Below are 20,985 nucleotides of genomic sequence, written 5' to 3'. Positions count from 1 at the left end.
AAATATTTTTAAACTGACTTCAGCTCTACAAAGGGGAAAAAAAGTTTTGAACGTTCACTGAAACTCCAGTTAGAAAAATAAATAAGAAAGTATTTGCTTTCACCTGGAACTAATATAACACTATGTGTTAAATACTGGAACTTAAAAAATAAATATGTATTTTTTAAAAAGTTATTTGTCTTTATCCCCAGTGACTTCACAAAAGTCCTGAAAGTGGATTCTCAGTTAACATGAACCCTCTGAGGCATATTCAGTTCCAGGTAATTATTATATTCCTCCAAGTTACATGAAACCCAGGCCGCCTGGTTTTACCCGGTCACCCAAACATGCACATTACCTTTCTCTAATGACTGCTCCTTCTAGTCTTGACCAGATTCCCTCCCACTAGGACCTGGTCTCTTTTAATTTTCCTTTCTTTATTCCACGTTGGTAATCAGAAAAGCTTAGTATACAAATAAACCTACCTGCGAAATAACTTGTCCAAACACCACTTTTAAGCCCCAATTTCCAGCCGCAGCAGAAGTGAACTGTTTTCAGGACCACTGTGTTGAACAGGTCCTCAGCCGAATCCCCTGCTCACTCCAACATCCCCAGCTTACAGGCTATTAGACTGTCCTTAAGTATCTCCACTGAAGGGAACTCAATCTGAAATAATCCCAGAAGAATCCCTAAAAGAAGCCTCCCCTGGGCCCTCGCTCTCTCCACCTTTTCCCCACAGTGCCAATTAGTGTGGCTTCTCCTTCTGTCAGTGTTTGAAGCCGTAGCTCTCCACTGAATTTAAAACTGTCTGGCAACTTGGGGCCACGTGTCTGTACTCCCAGAGCAGTACATTAAATGCTTTCCCAGCTTATAAAATACATACATGCCTTTGGATCTGTAAAGTCACAGCTGGACGTGTTCACTAATAAACACAGAACAAAGGTATGAGTAAGAGTAGGCGTAAGGTAAGAGTAAGATGCTGGAGAGTCAGTGCTTTGCTGGGGAAGCACTTGATGCCGATGTATGCAAATCCCAAGATGACAACGAAGGGACTAAACTGATCTTGTTAAGGGCGATGTACTATTATCACGCTGTAGATGACACTGATGATTATTTTATATTTATACACACTATCTCCAGAAAAGATCTGAAATGGCTTGTATAAGTAAGCCCCAAATTAGACGAAGCTATGATTCAATTACACAACCAAGTGGTAATTCTCCAAAAAGGAGTTAGTTACTAAGTCTGGTTTTTAAATCACTAGAGTATGAGTTCAAGGGTAGAGAAGGAAGTACGGTGGGCAAAGATTCAGTACTGTCACTTTAAGAGGCAGCATTAATGTCTTCAAAATTCCAGAAGTCTGTTTAGAAATGATATTTAAAGGTCAGCAGGAAACCTGGAAATAATTAGTGATGCTTCTGTACTGACACTGAGAACATGCTGCAGAAAAACTCTTAATTAATTTGTCGAGATGATACCTAATCTAGCAAACTAACAACTAATAGCCAGTCCAATGCATCAAAATGAGGAATATAAGAAGACAGAATTATCTCAGGAAAATACAGCACATTGGAACACTTCCTTACAAGATGTGCCAAAAATAAAACTCACATAGTAAACGTTTTGGAGAAAAGTCATGAGCCCGTCGGGGTCTGAATCCTAAGTGACTAACAAGGCTGCGCATTTCTCACAGTTGAAAAATGGTAACTGATTTTCTCTCAGGCCTGAAAGCATGGTTTCCCCAAAAATACATCAGTTATCCAATTTCTCAATTTTTTCCTCAAGTAATGCCATGCAATTCTATGCCTTGAAAAGAAAAATTAATTGTTACCTGAGCACCACTACAATTGGACTTTCACTTCCAGTTATGACCATTAGCCCCTTCCAGATCATTAGTGCCGACGAGACAATCATTCCAAAATTTAGGACTTGATAATACAGCTGTAAGAACAAAAGAGAAGAAAGGAGATCCATAATTATCCCCACTCAAGAAAGCAACTGAGAGTAGTATCGATTTAAAAGTTTAGCAAAGAAAATGTTTCAGGTAGTACTATTCCAGCAGCTGAAGTTCTACGACATTCTTTAAAATACTGTAATAATTATACCGTCAGCATCCAGCACAGCCAATAACCCTTATCCCATTTGGTCGCTCAGTGTGCTACCATTACATAATAACTTGTGTTCAGAACTCTTCACAGATGTTATTTCATTTAGGTTTCACCACAATTCACCTTAATTTCAATCACATCTGTGATACCTACCACTGTTTCTCAACTCCTCTAGGACTTACTTTTCTACAGTGTTTATCCCTTGACAACAATGGGCTACTCCATGGCATTTAACTCCCCTCCTCATCTTACAGTTGAGGAAGCTTAGTCTCAGACAGAGAAAATGGCTTCGCCAAAGTCATACAGCGGGTCAGTCACATAATTAGGACTTAAAAGCCAGCCTTTTCTGTCTTACTAAATTTCTACTACTTGACAAATTGTAAGATTCTACCTCAAAAAGCAGGTATGACACCAGAAAGGCATTTCAGGTGAGTAAATAATGGGAGCTTACTGTGTTGGACTAAGGCTGAGTAAGAGGATGATTGACTCATTTTCTGTTATTTTAAAAAATATACGTGCATGTGGACATTCCGCAAAACAACTGTGCTAGTCTTCAAAAATTCAATGTCAGGAAAATAAAGGTAGGAGACTGTTCTAGATCAAAAAGGACTACAGAGACATAACCAAATGTAATGCATAAACTTTGGATCTTGGTTCAAAAGAACAAAATGCATATAAGAAAAAAAAATCCCAACTATTGAAGACATTTTGCCTGGCTGGCTTAGTTGGTAGAGCAAGCGACTACTGATCTTGGGGTCGCCAGTTCAAGCCCCACACTGGCCATAGCAGGGATTACTTTAAAAAAAAAAAGAGAGAGATGTTTTGGGGTCAGTTGGGGAAACTCAAACATGAAACGATAGTAGGAAATTAGTGTTAATTTTCTTAGGTATGATAACAGTATTATGGTTATGTAGGATACTGCATGCTAGCAGTAGGTAGCCAACAAGAGGAGTTGGGGGTAAACTGTCGTATCTGCAACCCATTTCAAACGATTCAGAAAAAAACATTATATGCACACATAAGTACACATGGAGCAAAGACGGCAAAATGCTAGCAACTGCTGAATCTATGTGGTAGCTTACAGGTGTTTGCGTACTATTCTTTCAAGTTTTTTCGGCCTTATTGAAATATAACTGAAAAATAAAAATGCAAGATGTTATTTATTTACTTATTTATTTCTGAAGTAGGATACATGCCCCACGTGGGGCTTGAACTCAAAACCCTGAGATCCAGAGTTGCAAGCTCTACCAACTAAGCCAGCCAGGTGCCTCCGAAGTGCAAGATATTTCACGTGTATAACATGAGGGGGTGTCTGGGTGGCTCAGCTGATTAAATGTTTGACTCCTGATTTCAGTTAAGGTCATGATCTCTGGGTCCTGGTTTTGAGCCCCACACTAGGCTCCGTGCTGGGCATGGAGCCTGCTTGGGATTCGCTCTCTTCCTCTCCCTTTGCCCCTCCCTCCCCACCCTGCATAAGTGGATCTTTAACAAAAAAAAGGATAGACATGAGGATCTGATATATGTATACCCTGTAAAAGGGTTCCCCCATGGAGGGGGAACACATCCACCCCTCACATAACAGCTCCTTCTGGCAGGGGAGGGAGGTTAGGTCTTTCGATTTTTCTTGAAACAAAGGTATAGGGGCGCCTGGGTAGCTCAATCGTTAAGTGGCTGTGTTTGATTCCGGGGTCCTGGGATCAAGCCCTGAATTGGGCTGCTTGCTCAGCATGGAGCCGGCTTCTCCCTCTCCCTCTGCCCCGCCCCTGCTTGTCTGTGCTCTCTCTCTCCTCTCTCTCTGTCAAATAAATAAATCTTTAAAAAAAGAAAGAAACAAACAAAGGTATACAAAACTGAAAGAACATAATATTTGAGTGGTTACATCTGGGGCTACAATACTAGCCCATTTGGTGTCATTTTGTTTATCTACATTTTCTACTTTTACAATTTTTATTTCTATCAAAATATAATTTAAAAACCAGCCATTATCCTGGTCATGGGAGACCACCCCGACAATCATTTTTGTTCCTTTTAACTATTTCTTGTGCTATTTACCCTCATACTCCTAAAAACTAATTTTACTCCTATTTTGGTTGCCCTAGACGAAAATATGAACACTTTCTAACAGATACAAATATTTCCTATTCTTTGGGTAATGGAGTAATAGGAGCATACAGGTATAATCTGATACCTAGTTCGACATTCCCAACTGAGGATATTTCTCCCCATTCACAGGGAAGGAAACTGAGGCACAGAGAGGCTAAGTGGTATGCTCACAGCTGCACAGCTACTGGCAGGCAAAGCAGCAAATATCAGAATGCACGTCTCCTGCATGCTACCTCTTCACGATGGTAGCTTTTTAAAAGATCAAAAAAAGAAAAAATGGTCCTCTCACTCAGAAAACAGAATTGAGGAAGTGGAGTGGGAGACGTTAGAAGCAAGAAAGCTAATTTCTAAGAAGTAATTCTGGCAAACCAGTGGATAAGCAGACAGGAATTCAGCTAAAGGCCCTACTTTCCAAGCTTTTGATCCTGAAAAATCACCTACAGTATTGGTTAGAACAGCAAAATCTGCATCCCACCCCTCAATCTCTCGGGGAAGGGCTGTGAGATTCCACACAAACTACCAAATATAAAATATAGCTCCACGATTCCTTACCTGGGGGTCTTATTTCAAAACCGGCCAGATTTTGAAATCTTACATGTACCACCTATTTACATAACATCCCTGACAGGGTCTATGGCAATATCCCATAATCAACCGTGTTAATATTTCTGCAGCAAAACGTTAAAAATTCACACTGAAATAAATAAAATCTAAAAATAGCCACATGTCTATCAGTTCAGATCTATTTCATTGAAGAAAATCTTTCCATTTTCAGAAGGGTACCAAGGTAGCATTCTCAGAACAGGTGTGGGATACCTAATAACTATTCTTTTTTTTTTTCTTTAAAATTTTTATTTATTTATTTGACAGGCAGAGATCACAAGTAGGCAGAGAGGAAGGCAGAGAGAGAGGAGGAAGAAGGCTCCCCACTGAGGCTCCCTGCTGAGCAGAGAGCCCGATGGGGGGCTCGATCCCAGAACTCTGGGATCATGACCTGAGCCGAAAGCAGAGGCTTTAACCCACTGAGCCACCCAGGCGCCCCGCTAATAACTATTCTTTAAAAGAGAAACGAAAGACAAAAATTACAACTTCCCAGGTCCCTGCAAAGAGGTCACTATTCTCCCTATAATTAGCCTTCTCTTCTCCCTCAGACTGGTAATTCGACCTTTCACCTCAGAGTCATTGTTGTGAAATGTACCTAATCAAAATCACGGCCATCATTCTTCTTAGTTAAAAGTCCCTTGCTGTGTATACCTGGTATGTTCCTTAAAATGTGCCTGCTTGCACACTGCTAAGTCAGTCTGTGGGCCAAAACCTAGACAGAAGCACACTATTTGCTGAAACAAATACTGCTAAAGTCTGAAAAATGTCATATTCTTCTTCCTTTCTTTTCCCCCTTTTTTCCTACCAACAGTCTTTACTCAGAAGACAAACACATGACCTCCCTGGCTCCTCCTTTTTTTTTTTTTTCAAAGATTTTTATTTATTTATTTGACAGAGAGAGATCACAAGTAGATAGAGAGGCAGGCAGAGAGAGAGAGGGAAGCAGGCCCCCGCCGAGCAGAGAGCCCGATGCGGGACTCGATCCCAGGACCCCGAGATCATGACCCGAGCTGAAGGCAGCGGCATAACCCACTGAGCCACCCAGGCGCCCCTGGCTCCTCCTTTCTTTACCACTACATCTGAAGACTCATGAATATACATGATCACAAAAAGGGCTGTCTCTTTCTGGCATTAGCAGAAATAAGGTGGCGGCTACCTAACCTCCTACCATTTGGCAACATCGTGCTAACTATTAATAAGACATTGTGACATATGTAGGAAAACCACCGCAGACGTGAACAGCCCTGTCACTGTTTCCAAGTGACTGGAACAATTTGCTCTTCTATGCTCAAGGTGAAACTAGAAAAGAATGTTATTAAAATCAATCAAAGTGGGGCGCCTGGGTGGCTCAGTGGGTTAAGCCACTGCCTTCAGCTCGGGTCATGATCTCAGGGTCCTGGGATCGAGCCCCGCATTGGGCTCTCTGCTCAGCAGGGAGACTGCTTCCTCCTCTCTCTCTCTGCCTGCCTCTCTGCCTACTTGTGATCTTTCTCTTTCTCTGTCAAATAAATAAATAAAATCTTAAAAAAAAAAAAAATCAATCGAAGCAGGAGTGTTGGGTAGCTCAGCTGGTTAATTGTTGATCTTGGGGTCCTGGGATTGAGCCCCACATTGGGCTCCCTGCTCAGTGGGAAGTCTGCTTCTCCCTCTGCCCCTGCCCCTCCCCCTGCTCATTCTCTCTCTCTCAAATAAATAAAATCTTAAAAAAAAAAAAAATCAAAGCCCTTGGTAAGCATGGTACGGGGATTTGTGTGTGCTATTTTACTTTTGTAGTTTTAGGAAGCAGAACCCCTACAAGTTCTATGACAATTTAAAACACACTGTATAAATAAGTAACAAGAGTTTTAAAAATGTTGGACAGAAAATACAGCAAAATAAAAGCTGACAAATTTAACAGCCATAATCTGGAAGTTGTGTACTATGCATTTATCTACTATACTTATCAAATACACCACTGTGTTTCCTATTCTTGCAAGAGATATTTGAAGTGCAACACATAGGTTATTTTCATAGAAGTCACACTTCCAGCAATCCAGCAAAGACAGAAGTGACCACGAAAGCAAAAATGTGACTCAGACCTACAGAATTGCGGCTGGCCTAAGTTTTTCTACTCCTCTTATCTTAAGACCTCAAATGAAGAGACTCATCAATCCATAACCACAATTCTCCTGCTTCCTAACTCACAAAAGAGGAAGCGATTAGAAGCTGGGGTATCAGAGGCAGATACCTCCACAGCAACCAGAAGAAAAACTGATGGTGTTGGAAAAACTGCAGCATATTCAGAGTACCTGCCATTAGTATGGACCAATAAAGTCACTGACAGTGCCAGTGGTGATCGTGAATGATAATAACTAAAAAAATCCTAAATAGTCTAAACAGACATGATATCATTAACAGAAGACAGATTTCGTTTAAAAAGTCTGTTAAATCTTTTGGGACACCTAGGTGGCTCAGCGTCTGTCTTCGGCTCAAGTTATGATTTGAGGTTCCTGGGATGGAGCCCCACATTGGGCTTCCTGCTCAGCGGGAAACTGGTTCCTCCCTCTCCCTTTGCCATTCCCCTGATTGTGCTCTCATGCTCACTCTCTCTCAAATAAATAAAATCTTTTAAAAAAAATTTGGGGGGGGGGGGCCTGGGTGGCTCAGTGGGTTAAAGCCTCTGCCTTCGGCTCAGGTCATGATCCCGGGGTCCTGGGATCGAGCCCCGCGTCAGGCTCTCTGCTCAGTGGCGAGCCAGCTTCCTCCTCTCTATCTGCCTGTCTCTCTGCCTACTTGTGATCTCTGCCTGTCAAATAAATAAAATCTTAAAAAAAAAAAAAAAATTGGGGGGGGGCGCCTGGGTGGCTGAGTTGGTTAAAGCAGCTGTCTTTGGTTCAGGTCATGATCCCAGTGTCCTGGGATCCAGCCCCACATTGGGGTCCCTACTTCGTGGGGAGCTTTATTCTCCCTCTTTCTCTGCCACCCCCCCCCCCCTTGTGGCTCACTCTCGCTCTCTCTCAAATAAATAAAACCTTAAAAAATTATTTTGAAAACATAATTGACTACAGCAAAAACAGGGGCACCTGGGTGGTGCAGTCGATTGGGCATCCAACTCTTGGTTTTGGCTCAGGTCGTGGTCTCAGGGTCATGGATCCAGCCATGCTTGGGCTCTGCATTCAGCACAGAATCTGGGATTCTCTCTCCCTTTCCTTCTGGCCCTGCCCAGCTTGTGTGTGCTCTCTCTCTCAATAAATAAATCAATCTTTAAAAAAATAAATAAAGCATGATAACAATAAGGTATTCTGGCAACATGTACAGAGGTAAAATACAGAACAGCACAAAGGCCAGAGGAGGGGAAATAGAAATATATTACTGTGATGCTTTCATACTATACATGAAGTCAGATAATAGAAGCTGAAGATAGGCTGAGGCAAGTTAAAAAAAAAACAAAAAAAAAAAACACATGATGGGGCGCCTGGGTGGCACAGTCGGTTAAGCATCCGACTCTTGGTTTTGGCTTAGGTCGTGATCTCAGGGTGAGGAGTTGGAGCTCTGCATGGGGCTCTGCTTGGGACTCTCTCTGCCCAGTTTCTCCCCCCAAAGTAAATGTCTTAAAAAAAAAAAAAAAAGATAAACCTTAAAGCAAACAAATAATGTATACCAAACAATACAACAAAGAAATAAAATGGAAACATTGGGGAAAAAAAACCCTCAACTAATCCAAAATAGACAGAAAAAAGAGGAATAGGGAACGATAAACAAAGGGGAGAAATAAAATATTAAGATGGGAAATTCTTAAACACATTAATAATCACATAAAATATAATGACCCAAGTATTATACTTTAAAAAGTAACTGTTGTCCAATTAGATTAGAAAAAGAAGCTCAATTATACATTGCCTACAAGAAATGTATTCTAAATATAGATACAAATATTGTAAAAGTAAAAAGACAGGAAAACACACCATGCTAACGTTAATCAAAAGAAAACTGAAGATTAGACAGACGGATGAAGTGGCTACATTAATATTACACAAAGCAGATTTTTAAAAAAGATTTTATTTATTTATTTCACACAGAGAGATCACAAGTAGGCAGAGAGACAGGCAGAGAGAGAGAGGAGGGAGGCTCCCTGCCATGACCTGAGCCGAAGGCAGAGGCTTAACCCACTGAGCCACCCAGGCACCCCCACAAAGCAGATTTTATAGTAAGTAATATTGCCAAGAATATGAGGGTCATTTCATAATGATAAAGAGGTGAGTTCACCATTAAGACATACTCTTAAACATTTATGCAACTAATAACTTCAAAATACAGGAAAAAAATACTGACAGAACTGCAAGTAGAAACAGACAAGTCCACAGTTGTGGTTAGAAATTTCCAAATCCCAGGGCACCTGAGTGGCTCAGTCAGTTAAGCCTGATCTGCCTTCGGCTCAGGTCATTATCCAGGGTCCTGGGACTGAGTCCCCACATTGGGCTCCTTGCTCAGGAAGGAGCCTGCCAAGGACCCTGCTTCCCCCCAACCCTCGCTCTGCCTGCTGCTCCTCCTCCTTGTGCTCACGCTCTCTCTCTGTCTCGGTCAAATAGATAAAAATTTTAAAAAAAAGAAGAAGAAGAAGAAATTTCCAAACCTCTCTATCAATAACTGATACAGCAAGACAGAAAATCGTTAAGGATAGAGAGAAGGTGAACACTTCCAACCAATTTGACCTAATCGGTATTTACAGAACATTTTGCCCAACAGCAGATACACATTCCTTTTAAGTCTGCATAGAAGGTTTACCAAGATAGACCATATTCGGGACCATAAAAGAAGTCTTAATAAACAGAAAAGGATTTGCATTATGCCAAGCACATTATCCAATCACCACGGAATGAAAACAGAAATCAGTAACAGAAAGACACCTGAACCCCCCCTCCAATATTTAAAAATCAAGTAACAGATTTCTAAATAACCCAGGGTAAAAGAAGAACTCAAAAAAGAAGTTAGAAAGTATTTTGACCTGAATAAAAATGAAAATACATCAAAATCTGTGGGATGCACCTAAAATGCTAAACAGAAGGAATTTTATAGCAATAAAGGCCTATGTTAAGAAAAAAAGAAAAGTCTCAAATTACATGTTGTATTTTTGTTTATACTCCGTTCAAATTATTTTGTAACTTCTCTTGTGATTCTTCTTTGACCCAACAATTTGAAATTGTTTAATTTCCAAATATTTGTACACTTCCTAAATTAAGCTTCTACCTTAAAACAAGAGAAAAAGCAAATGAAACCCAAAGTAACTCATTGCAAGCGAACACAAAAAATAAGAGGAGCGCCTGGGTGGCTCAGTCGGCCTTTAGCTCAGGTCATGATCCTGGAGTCCCAGGATCGAGACCCAGGGATAGAACCCCATGTCAGGCTCCCTGTTCATCGAGTAGCCTGCTTCTCCCTCTCCCTCTGCTTGTGTGTGTGCTTTCTCTCTCTCTCTCTCATGCTCTCTCAAACAAATACAACCTTAAAAAACAAAAATAGAAAAATCAGCAAGGATACAGAAAACTTGAATACCATCAACCAACTAAACATCTAGAGAACACTCCACCCAACAGAGCAGAATACACATTCTTTTCAAACACATATGAAGCATTCTCCAGGGATCAGGCCCTTGGCGTAGAAAAAAAAGAGTCTCAAATTTTAAAAGATAGTGGTCATAAAAACTATGCTTTCCAACCACAATGGAATTAAATTAGAAATCAGCACTGGAAAGAAATTTGGATAATCTACAGATATTCAGAAATTAAACAACATTTTTCTAGATAACCTGTGGGTCAAAAATGAGATCACAAGGGAAATCATAAAAATATTTTGAGAACCGAGTGTAAACAAAAACACGACATATCAAAATTTATGGAATGAAGCTAAAGCACTGCTTCGAGGGAAATTTATAGCTTTAAATACATATATCAGAAAAGACTTTAAATCAATAACCCAAGATTCCACTTTAAGAAACTAGAAAACATAGCAAACTAAACACAAAGCAACCAGGAAAGAAATACAGTTTAGTTTTAAAAATATATATATAGTTCTTTTTTAATCTTAAAAAAAAAGAAAATATGGTTGAGACAATACATTTTATGTGTATTTCACCACGATTTTTAAAAATTATGCTAAATCAAAGTAGCCAGCTGCAAAAGACTACATTTTAGGTGATTCCATTTATACACACTATCCAGCTAAAGCAAACTGTAAGAGACAGAAGGCAGATTAGCAGGTGCTGGGGGCTGGGAATGACAACAGGCATCAACTGTAAACGTGCACGAAGGATCTTTCTGGAATGATGGAAATGTTCTAAAACTGGTTTGTAGTGATTGTTGCACGATTCTACAAATGTACTGAAAAATATGAACTACACACTTAAAATGGGTGAATTTTATAAATTATATGTTAATAAAGCTTTTTTTAAAGGATTTTATTTATTTACTTGTCAGAGAGAGAGAGAGAGCACAAGCAGGGGGAATGACAGGTACAGGAAGAAGCAGGCTCCCTGCTGAGCAGGGAGCCTGATGTGGGACTCCATCCCATGACCTTGGGATCATGACCTAAGCCGAGATAGACACTTAGCTGACTGAGCCACCCAGGTCCCCCAAAGCTTTTTTTTTTTTTTTTTTTAAAGCACACACACACAAAATAGAAGCAGAATGGGAAAGGGCTCAGAGTAAAGGAGGTCTTTTTAATTGACCTGGAATCCAGAAGCTATAAAGAAAATACAGGTAAATGTGACTACCAAAACAAAATTAAAAAGCAAACAATAACCAAAAAACCCTACAACTATGCACGGCATATTATATTGTCAGTCAAAAGACAGATGACAAACTCTGAGAAAATATTTACCATCATATAGAAACAAAAGAACAATCTCCCCATAAACAACTCTGAGAAATCAGTAAGAAAATAATCACCCAAAAAAGGAAAATAGGCAAAGGCTTATGAACTGCTAATTCATGGAAAATGAAGTAAAAACGACCTCAAAATCATATAAAAATACACTCAACCAAGCTCAGAATAAGGGAAATACGAAGTAGAACTATCTTGAGGTACCACTCTTCACTTACTGGTACAGCAGAAACTCAAAGTTGGAAAGCGTACAATGCCACAATGCTGGCGAGGCTACAGGAAAAAGTCACTTTCACTTTTTAAATTTTTGAACAATGTAAATATAATATCTATTTAAACTACTCATTACAAGGGGCGGAGAGGGTGAGCCCACAAACTTATTTCAGCTACCTTACTCGTCTTTCTGAGGCACCTGGCATTCGATTAACTGTCTCATAGCTCCCCCCACCCTGGTTTGTTACATCAGACCCGTAAATACAGGTGTTCTAAGATCCAACCTTGGTCCTTTTCTCTTCCCATCCTGCATGCAATCTTGTCTCTTCGTGGTTTCAATGATAACATACACGCTGATGACCCTCAAATCTCTATCTTCTTATCACACCACATACATCCCCTAGGTAAATACATTCAGTTACTTACTGAAAATCACCCCAATGTTACACACACCGTAAATTCAGCAGGTCCAAAGCTGAACTCAATCCCTCTCCTCAATTCTCTTCCTCCTTCCACACTCTCTAGCATAGCGACTGGTGCCATCATCAGCTCGAGGCCTCTGGATTTCACCTCCCCAACAGTTCTCACATCTGTCTGTGGGCTCCCTGTGGCTACTGCTTTATTAGGTCTTGTTTCCTCTCACCAAGATGAAAATAATTCCACAGGTAAACAGTTCTACCTCTAGACTGGCATCCATGTAACTCGTCTGCCTATGTATTATTTTTTTAAGGTTAAAATGAAATTATTGTACTGTCTGCTCAATTTTTTTTTTTTTAATTTGTCAGAGAGAGACAGCACACAAGCAGGGGGAGCGACAGGCAGAGGGAGAGGGAGAAGTAGGCTCCCTGCGAAGCAAGGAGCATGATGCGGGGCTCAATTCCAGGACTCCGGGACCAGGAGCCAAAGGCAGACACCCAACCAACTGAGACACTCAGGCACCTTGTCTGCTCCATTTCTCATGACTTATAAACTCATGACTCATGGCTTATGAACTCCTCAGCGTACAAGGCCTTCCACGATTTGGCCCTTGCCGCCCTCTTCAACCTTACTCCTTGCTAGGAGTGATATTCCAGGCTCATAACCATAATCACAATCTAGCTTAGAATGCAGGATATCACAGCCCCTCAACAATACTACTCCATGTGGCAATCAAAACTACAAGGTACTTTTTTTCCCCCCAAAGTAGGCTCCGTGCCCAGCCTGGAGTCCAACTTGGGGCCCAAATCACAACCCTGAGATCAAGACCTGAGCGGAGATCGAAAGTCAGGACACTCAACTGACTGATGCACCTGCGCCCCAGTACATATTCTTAGTAAGTCTTCACGATGAAAATCAGGGGTTAGGTACCCTGTCTTAGTAAGACAATCAGCTTCTAGAAATGCCAACTTAAAAGAGGCTCATTCCATGTTTTTGTGACAATTCCCTATCTCTGAGGACCCCTGCAGCAAGAGGAATAAGACCACTAGGTATGCTTTTGGTAACAAGGCCTACTTGAAGGCTACATTAGCTCTAGAGCTTTCTATCATAATCTGGTCAAGGGGACCCTTGACTGGCCCTCCATTCCAGAGCAAATTTGTTTACTATATTGATGACATTGGACTGACTAGACTTGGTAGTTGAACCTCGTGACCTAGATTCCCTGGTAAAATACGTATACAGCCAGAGTGCGGGAAATACATTCCACAAAAATTCCCCACCCAGTGAAAATTCTTGGGGTCCAGTGGTCCCTGCTAAGATATCCCTCCGAAGACAAAAGCTAAGTTGCTGCATCTGGTTCCTGCTACCACTAATAAACTTAAAGCCTAGGGGGCCTCTCTGGATTTGGGAGGCAACATCTACCTCATTGGGTGAACTACTCGTCTCTTACCCGGTAAACCCATTCTGAGCCAGTTCTGAGTGGAGCTCCACAACAGGTCTGAGCTGCCATGAAAGCAGTTCTAGCACTTGGGCCATATGACCCAGATGTCACGGTGACTGAAGTATCTGTGACACATAGGGAGCCTCTGGCCACTCTCTATAGGTGAAATGACAAGTACAGGCCTTTGGATTAGGGACGAAGCTACGCTATGCTCTGAACCATTCTCTTGAGTAATAGCTTCTACCTCGTTACCGAGTTCTAGTAGAGATCAAGCATGTGATCATGGGTCACCAAGTTACCACATGACCCGAACGCCGAGGCTTGAACTGGACGTTGCCAGATACACCAGGCCATAAAGCTGGGCATTCACACGGCACTCCGCCGTCAAGTGGGAGTGGTCTCTACAAGTCTGGGCTTGAGCAGGTCCTGAAGACATAAGTAAACTGTATGAGCAAGAGACTCAGACACTCACACTCCCGCTCCCGCTCATGTTACATGGCTTCACCTCTCTCCTCCTACACCTGTCACCTCCTGGGGAGTTCCCTATGGCCAGCTGACTAAGTTAGACTTTGGGTTCTACAGGAACCATCAGCACCACCTGAAAACAGCTGTGGCATTACACGCCCACTCAGGGTTGTCCACCAGGGCCTGTAATTCAGGGAAAACCCTCCAGCCGGCAGAACTTTTGAGTGATACAATTTTGTTCATTTTACCTGGAATGAGAGATGGCCACAGGTGTGGCTTTAACTGATTCAGGAGTGAATAGCAGTGTGGCTGGATGGCCAGGGACTTAGAAGGGACATGCCTGAAAAGCCAGAGACAAGAAGTTTGGGGAAGAGGTATGTTGAATGAGCTCTCCAAGCACGTGTACGGCATGCAAAGATAGCTGGGTTCCGTATAAAAGTTCACCAAAGAATGACCTCAGCAGAGCAGTATCTTAATACTTAGGTAGATAAAGTTCCCTATTCTCTGGATATCTGTGCTCCACTCTGCCCGGCTAAAGTGGCTGTCTGTAGCAACCAAGCTGGAGGTTAGCAACACGGATTTTCACTCACCAAAACCAATTCGGTTCTAACCATGATGAGCGCCTAGTCTGCCAACGGCAAAAAATCAACAATGACGCCACTCCTGACGCTGGTTCAGCTTCATCATGGGAGGGGCAGCAATTTCTCCTCACTAGAATATATTCTGGAAATGGATCTGTCTTCTTTGTCCTTGGTATTTGTCAAAACCACTATCCATGAACTAACGGAATGCCTTATTTCCCCATCATGGTATCCCATTCAACACTGCCTGTGATCAGGAAACTTATTTTCTGGAAAATCAGAGCTCTGCCCCAATCCGAAGGTCTGTGCTATCACTTCACCATTTCCATTTTATGGAAAATTAGAGGCCTACAGGCCGTGGAACTCACTGGTCTTACTATGTCTCCCGTTACTTTGAAAGAACTGCGGAACAGTAGGCTGGCTAGTTATCAGTTTACGGTCTCGGAGCTCCAAATCCACCCTTGTGTTACCTAACCAGATTCTTTCCCAACTGGCTCAGTGACGTTACATTTTATTAATAAAAGGCACGGGGGGACGACTGCAAGGTGATGAAAGGGCTTCTCCTGTCAGTTCCGTGTTCCATCTCACACAGTAGCAAGTGCATCTGTGTGCAGGTCTGATAGTGCTCACTTCAGTGACTATCATAGCCTGCTGCTGGCCACACGATCTCTGGCAAGTTGCTCAGCCTCCCAGCAGGCCACTGCTATGGACCAGCTCCAGCTCACCGCCATGCAAATGTCACTGCCATGGCAGATCGCACGTTCCCACACCCTCTCCAAAGAGGTCTGAATCTCAGGCTTGGGAGGGGGGTTGGAGAGAGGTTATTTTCTTATTCCTTTCCACTCCCTCATCCTGGAGGGTAGTAGTTGTTTTCTGAATATGCTATTTCCTGAACCTCTTATGAGTGCTCTTGTATTTTTTTTAGTAGTTAACCATCTTTTACTAGTTAACAGGTTTTTTTTTTATATTAAACTTGTCTCTGTTCGATTACTGATAAGGTTTCTACCTTCTGAGTGATACAGATGGTCTTTGGGGAATAGTTAAAGCACCGGCAGCACTTTGTGGGGCTGGGGTGATGTCTAACGCCTTCCAGTATATGGTATATACTCTGAATCAGAAACGAACCTATGGGATTATTTCTTCGACAGGTACAATTCACAAGTCTGGAATTAAAGGGTGACTGGGATGCCTGGGTGGCTCAGTTAGTTGTCTGCCTGTTTCAGATCACGATCTCAGGGTCCTGGGATGGAGTCCCACACTGGGCTCCTTGCTCAGAGGGGAGCCTACTTTTCCCTCTGCCTGCCAATCCCCCTGCTTGTGTCCGCTCTCTCTCTGACAAATATATAAAATCTCTTAAAAGAAAATGGAATTAAAGGGTGAGAATGGGAGCGATCCTTCTCACTATAACCCCTGATAATCTGCTAGTGAAAATTCTGCTTTCTATTTTTAGAACTTTGGATGATGCTGGCTTAGAAATTTTCATTCCCAAAGGAAATTCCCAAATTTTCATTCCCAAAGGAAACATCAGGGGACAAAATGGTTCCATTAAACTGGAAGTCAAGACTACTACCTGGCCACTTTGGGCTTCTCATGCCAGTGAGCCAAATGCAAAGACTGGGGGTTATTTACTGGCAAGGGTGATTGATGCTGACTTTCAGAAAAAAATAAGGCTGTTTCTAAATAATGAGGGACGTGAGTATAACTGGACTACAGAATCCTCTGAGGCCTCTTAGTCCTCTCATGTCCTGTGATAAAAGTTAGTGAAAACTACAATAATCCATTTCAGGCAGAACTACTCTTGACATTAACCCTTTAGTAATGAAGGTTTGGGTCACTCCGCCGAACAAGAAACTATGACCACCTTGAGCTCTTGCTGAGAGCAGAAGGTTTATGCAATTCTTTTTTTTTTTTTTTTAAGATTTTATTTATTTATTTCACAGACAGAGATCACAAGTAGGCAGAGAGGCAGGCAGAGAGAGAAAGGGGAAGCTGGCTCCCCGCTGAGCAGAGAGCCCAATGTGGGGCTCGATCCCAGGACCCTGAAATCATGACCTGAGCTGAAGGCAGAGGCTTAACCCACTGAGCCAACCAGGTGCCCCTCTTTTTTTTTTTTTTTAAGATTTTATTTATTTATTTGACAGAGATCACAAGTAGGCAGAGAGGCAGGCAGAGAGAGAAAGGGGAAGCTGGCTCCCCGCTGAGCAGAGAGCCCGATGCGGGGCTGGATCCCAGGACCCTGGGATCATGACCTGAGCCGAAGGCAGAGGCTTTAATCCACTGAGCCACCCAGGCACCCTGGATTATGGAATTCTTAATGGAAGAAAGAATACAGCTAAAACCAAATGACCAATTACAGAAACAAAGGACAGCTACATATTAGACAGAAGCATAACTTAGCCTTTACCTTTATTTGAAAAATTAAATACAATTAGAAGAGGTGTATAAGTTGCCAAGTTGACAAAGGGTAGACTACAGCAGTTTTGCTCCTTGCCAACTTGGTTGGCTAAGATCCCTGTAGGGCTCTGGGGTAAAGTTGGCCAAAAAAGGAAATGTGCCCAAGATCTGGAAGGTGAAAGAGAAGCAGCTGCGACTATGCTGAAGGCCACTGTGTTTAGAGGTGGTGAGCAACAGACGTCAAGAGCCTTGCTGAATCCGGTTTGTCCTTGCTGCCTCCTGTCCACGCCCGGCTCTCCGGCTGACTGACAGAGCCTGACGCAGAGGCAGCAGCCACCCACAGGCTTCCTCTACTCTCCTTCGGGGCGGTCCCACTCCATCAGCAAGACAGGGAATCCAGCCCCAGATGCCGTGAGAGGCTTGCCTTTGTGAGAGGCTTGCCTTTGTCCGCCCACAACAGTGCTTCAGAAAAGCTGGTTAATGACATTTCTCTGATTCTCTGTCTCTCAGTTTTAGACTATTACTTACCCAGCTTCTCCCACAATTGTGTAAGATCTAATTCCTACGATAAATCCTTAATTCCGTAACAGTCGTAGTGGTTCTGCTTCCCAGACTAAAGTCGGACCGATAAACCATGGTTTTCAGATAAAGCTTTCTGACTCTGTGCACAAATTGTGTTTGATACCACACGTCACCTTGTTCCCTGAAGTCAGAAAAGACAACTCTTTAAAGTTAAAATCACAATTTCTGCATAACTTGTAGGCTTGTGCCATTTGGCCATAGGAATGAACTATTATGCTTGTCTTTGCGTCCTTAGAGAAGAATATTACGAAAAAGAAACCCCAAAACTAAGAAATACGAAGTATCTAGAAACCATTGCCAATAGATGCCTTAATAGTCACTATGGTGCTATATTCCAGATTTTGCTTGAAGTTACACAGGATATAGAATGGTTTTTGGATGCTTGAGAATATGCTCATGGACGATAAGTGCATTTTATAATTTACTTGGGATTTCCCTGTCTATTGAGACAGAAGTTAGTATTTCTACACTGAAACTTGACAGTTATTTACTGAATGCAGATACCCTGCAATGACATTTTTCAGATCCTAAACAAAACTATTAGTTTTCAGAAATCTGGATAGCTCTGTCCTCTGCACTGTATATACCGCCTATTTGTGGCACACTTACTCATATTTGGTTGAAGACTAAGAATAATCTCCTAGGTTTCTGTATGCTTTACTGGAGGGCCAATTTATTTAAAAAAAAATTATCAAAGCTATCTAGAATTCAATCAGGTATCGTTACAACAGCCACTAAGAGTTGAGCAATCCTAAGCGATAAGAAGATAGAAAAAGAATGAAGGATTCCACTAAGTCCTAAGGTCTTTAGATTTAGGCAGGAAGACATACAGATAATTAAAATCCAAAGAAATGCAAAATTCAGTCAAGCAATATGAGGAGCTAATAAGCAAATTTCATGAAAGTTGGATTCATCTCATCAGGGCTCAAACATGAATCTAAATAAATAAACTCTTTTAAAAAGGGGGGGAGCACCTAGGTGGCTCAGTGGGTTAAAGCCTCTGCCTTTGGCTCAGGTCACCATCCCAGGGTCCTGGCATTGAGCCCCACATCAGACTCTCTGCTCAGCGGGGAGCCTGCTTTCTCCTCTCTCTGCTGCCTCTCTGCCTGCTTGTGATCTCTGTCTGTCAAATAAATAAACTCTTTAAAAAAAAAACAAAACAAAAATAACATGAATCTTGTCACATCCTGGCCAGTATCCTCTGGTCATTAAGAATTTTCAGCAAGGGGCGCCTAGGGGGCTCAGTGGGTTAAAGCCTCTGCCTTCGGCTCAAGTCATGATCCCAGAGTCCTGGGATCGAGCCCCGCTTTGGGCTCTTTGCTCAGCAGGGAGTCTGCTTCTCCCTCTCTCTGCCTGCCTCTCTGCCTACTTGTGATCTTTGTCGAATAAAATCTTAAAAAAAAAAAAAAATTCTCAGCAAGCAGAGAAGACAATCCCAAAAATTACATGTGAAAGCAACCTAAAAATTATCTGGCATGACATACTCATTTTCTTAGCAGGTAAACATCTTTTAACCCAAGGAAAATTTGTAATTAAGAACAGAAACGCTTAAAGGAAATTATGTATAGTGTTAATATTTTAATGTTAAAGACTCTGTGCATATTTAGTATTTTAAGTACTTATAAAATTTTAAGAGAATTTGCCCTATTAAAGTAATAGGTCAGATTTGCAGTTCCAATTTGAAATATACAATCAATTGTTCTAGATTTATTATTTTAATCAGAAAGTTTACTACTTTTACAGAGTTGAACCATTTCAGAAAACTTAAGTAGCCCCAGACACATAAATATTATATAAGTATGCAGTGGTTTGTTGAATAATGGATAAGGAAATTTTTAAATTTATAGTATTTTTAAGATGCTTGTTTGTAAATTAGCCCAAATATTCAATGGCCCTTAAAACTGACTGTTAAAATTTCCTATACCTTCTTTTTCTTTCTTTCTTTGTCAGGCTTCCTGCTTGGTGGGAAGCCTGCTTTTCCCTCTCCCACTCCCCCTGCTTGTGTTCCTGCTCCTGCTCTCTGTCAAATAAATAAAATCCTAAAAAAAATTTTAGGGGAGCCTGGGTGGCTCAGTCGTTGAGTGTCTGCCTTCAGCTCAGGTCATGATCCCAGGGTCCTGGGATTGAACCCGGGTCAGGCTCCCTGCTCAGCAGGAGGCCTGCTTCTCCCTCTCCCATTCCCCCAGCTTGTGTTTCCTCTCTCGCTGTGTCTCCCTCTGTCAAATAAATAAAGTCTTTTAAAAAAAAATTTAGCTTTTACAAACTGAACATTATATTTTAAAATGAAAGATAACTATAAACGGGCTTTTCTGGACACAGAGGCCACCTCAATGGGCATCAAAAAACTAACTTATTACCAGGGGTGCCTGGCTGGCTCAGTCGGTGGAGCATATGACTCTTGATCTTGGGGTTGTTAAATCTGACCCCACAGTAGGTGTAGAGATTACTTAAAAATAAAATCTTAAAAACAGAAACAAAAACTAATGTATAACCAGTCCATTTGCCAAATTTTCAGTTTTACAAGCTGTGTTGTTAAGCAGTGTTATTAAAAATGAGTACGATTAAATTACATTAAAAACAAAGATAATAAATAATTTAAATTCATCAGTTCCTGGCTATTTTACTACATTTTCTCATCATCTACGCTCTTGAGGTATTTCTGCTATGTTATCTCTAAGGTGGAAATTTTAGTTGCATGCTACCTCCTTTCCTCCTAATTCCAGATTCAGTGACGTCGTGTTAGTAGTGTGAAATCAGCCATGTTGGGTGTATCTGCACCATGGAAATAGGCAAACTTGATCAATCAGGGTTTCGTGGATTAAGAAAAGCCTCAGGGGAACAGTGACCCTATACTTCAGTAAAGGAGCCACACACCAAAGGGGAGAAGACAAATGAGATAGTATACGAGTGCTAAAAGGACTGTAGAGCTCACCTTATATCCTAGGACAGTCCATAAAGGCTCACAAAGAATACAAGAGGAGTTCTCAAGACAGTTGAGTATGCGATGTTTGAATAGAACAATGTTCATAGAAACAGTGACTGAAACAGTGAGAAATGGCAGCCTGTAAATGACTGGGACTTACAGCAAATGCCATTCTAAGGGTTTGGGCCGTTACCTACAAGGCAAGGAGGAGCTACTATAAGGTTTGAGGGTAGGAGAGAAGGCTTTAATGTGGCAACAACATACAGGATTCAGTAAAGGCAGTGAAACACTTCACTCTTGGAAACTGTGACGCCGACCAAA

General features: G+C 41.7%; 1 protein-coding gene across 1 annotated transcript in view; it reads right to left on the bottom strand.

The window, feature by feature from the left end:
• The window catches only part of SEC11A (SEC11 homolog A, signal peptidase complex subunit), a 39,574-nt gene that overhangs the window by 16,319 nt on the left and 2,270 nt on the right, over positions 1-20,985 (bottom strand). Inside the window, exon 2 of the mRNA XM_046009845.1 lies at positions 1,811-1,920. Coding sequence (XP_045865801.1) covers positions 1,811-1,920 — 110 coding nt within the window. The remainder of the gene's footprint in view (positions 1-1,810; positions 1,921-20,985) is intronic.

Source organism: Meles meles, chromosome 6 (assembly GCF_922984935.1).
Source record: "Meles meles chromosome 6, mMelMel3.1 paternal haplotype, whole genome shotgun sequence".
NCBI classification, from domain to species: Eukaryota; Metazoa; Chordata; class Mammalia; order Carnivora; family Mustelidae; genus Meles; species Meles meles.
The sequence above is the reverse complement of the archived record's forward strand: the minus strand, read 5'-3'. Positions and strand labels throughout refer to the sequence as shown.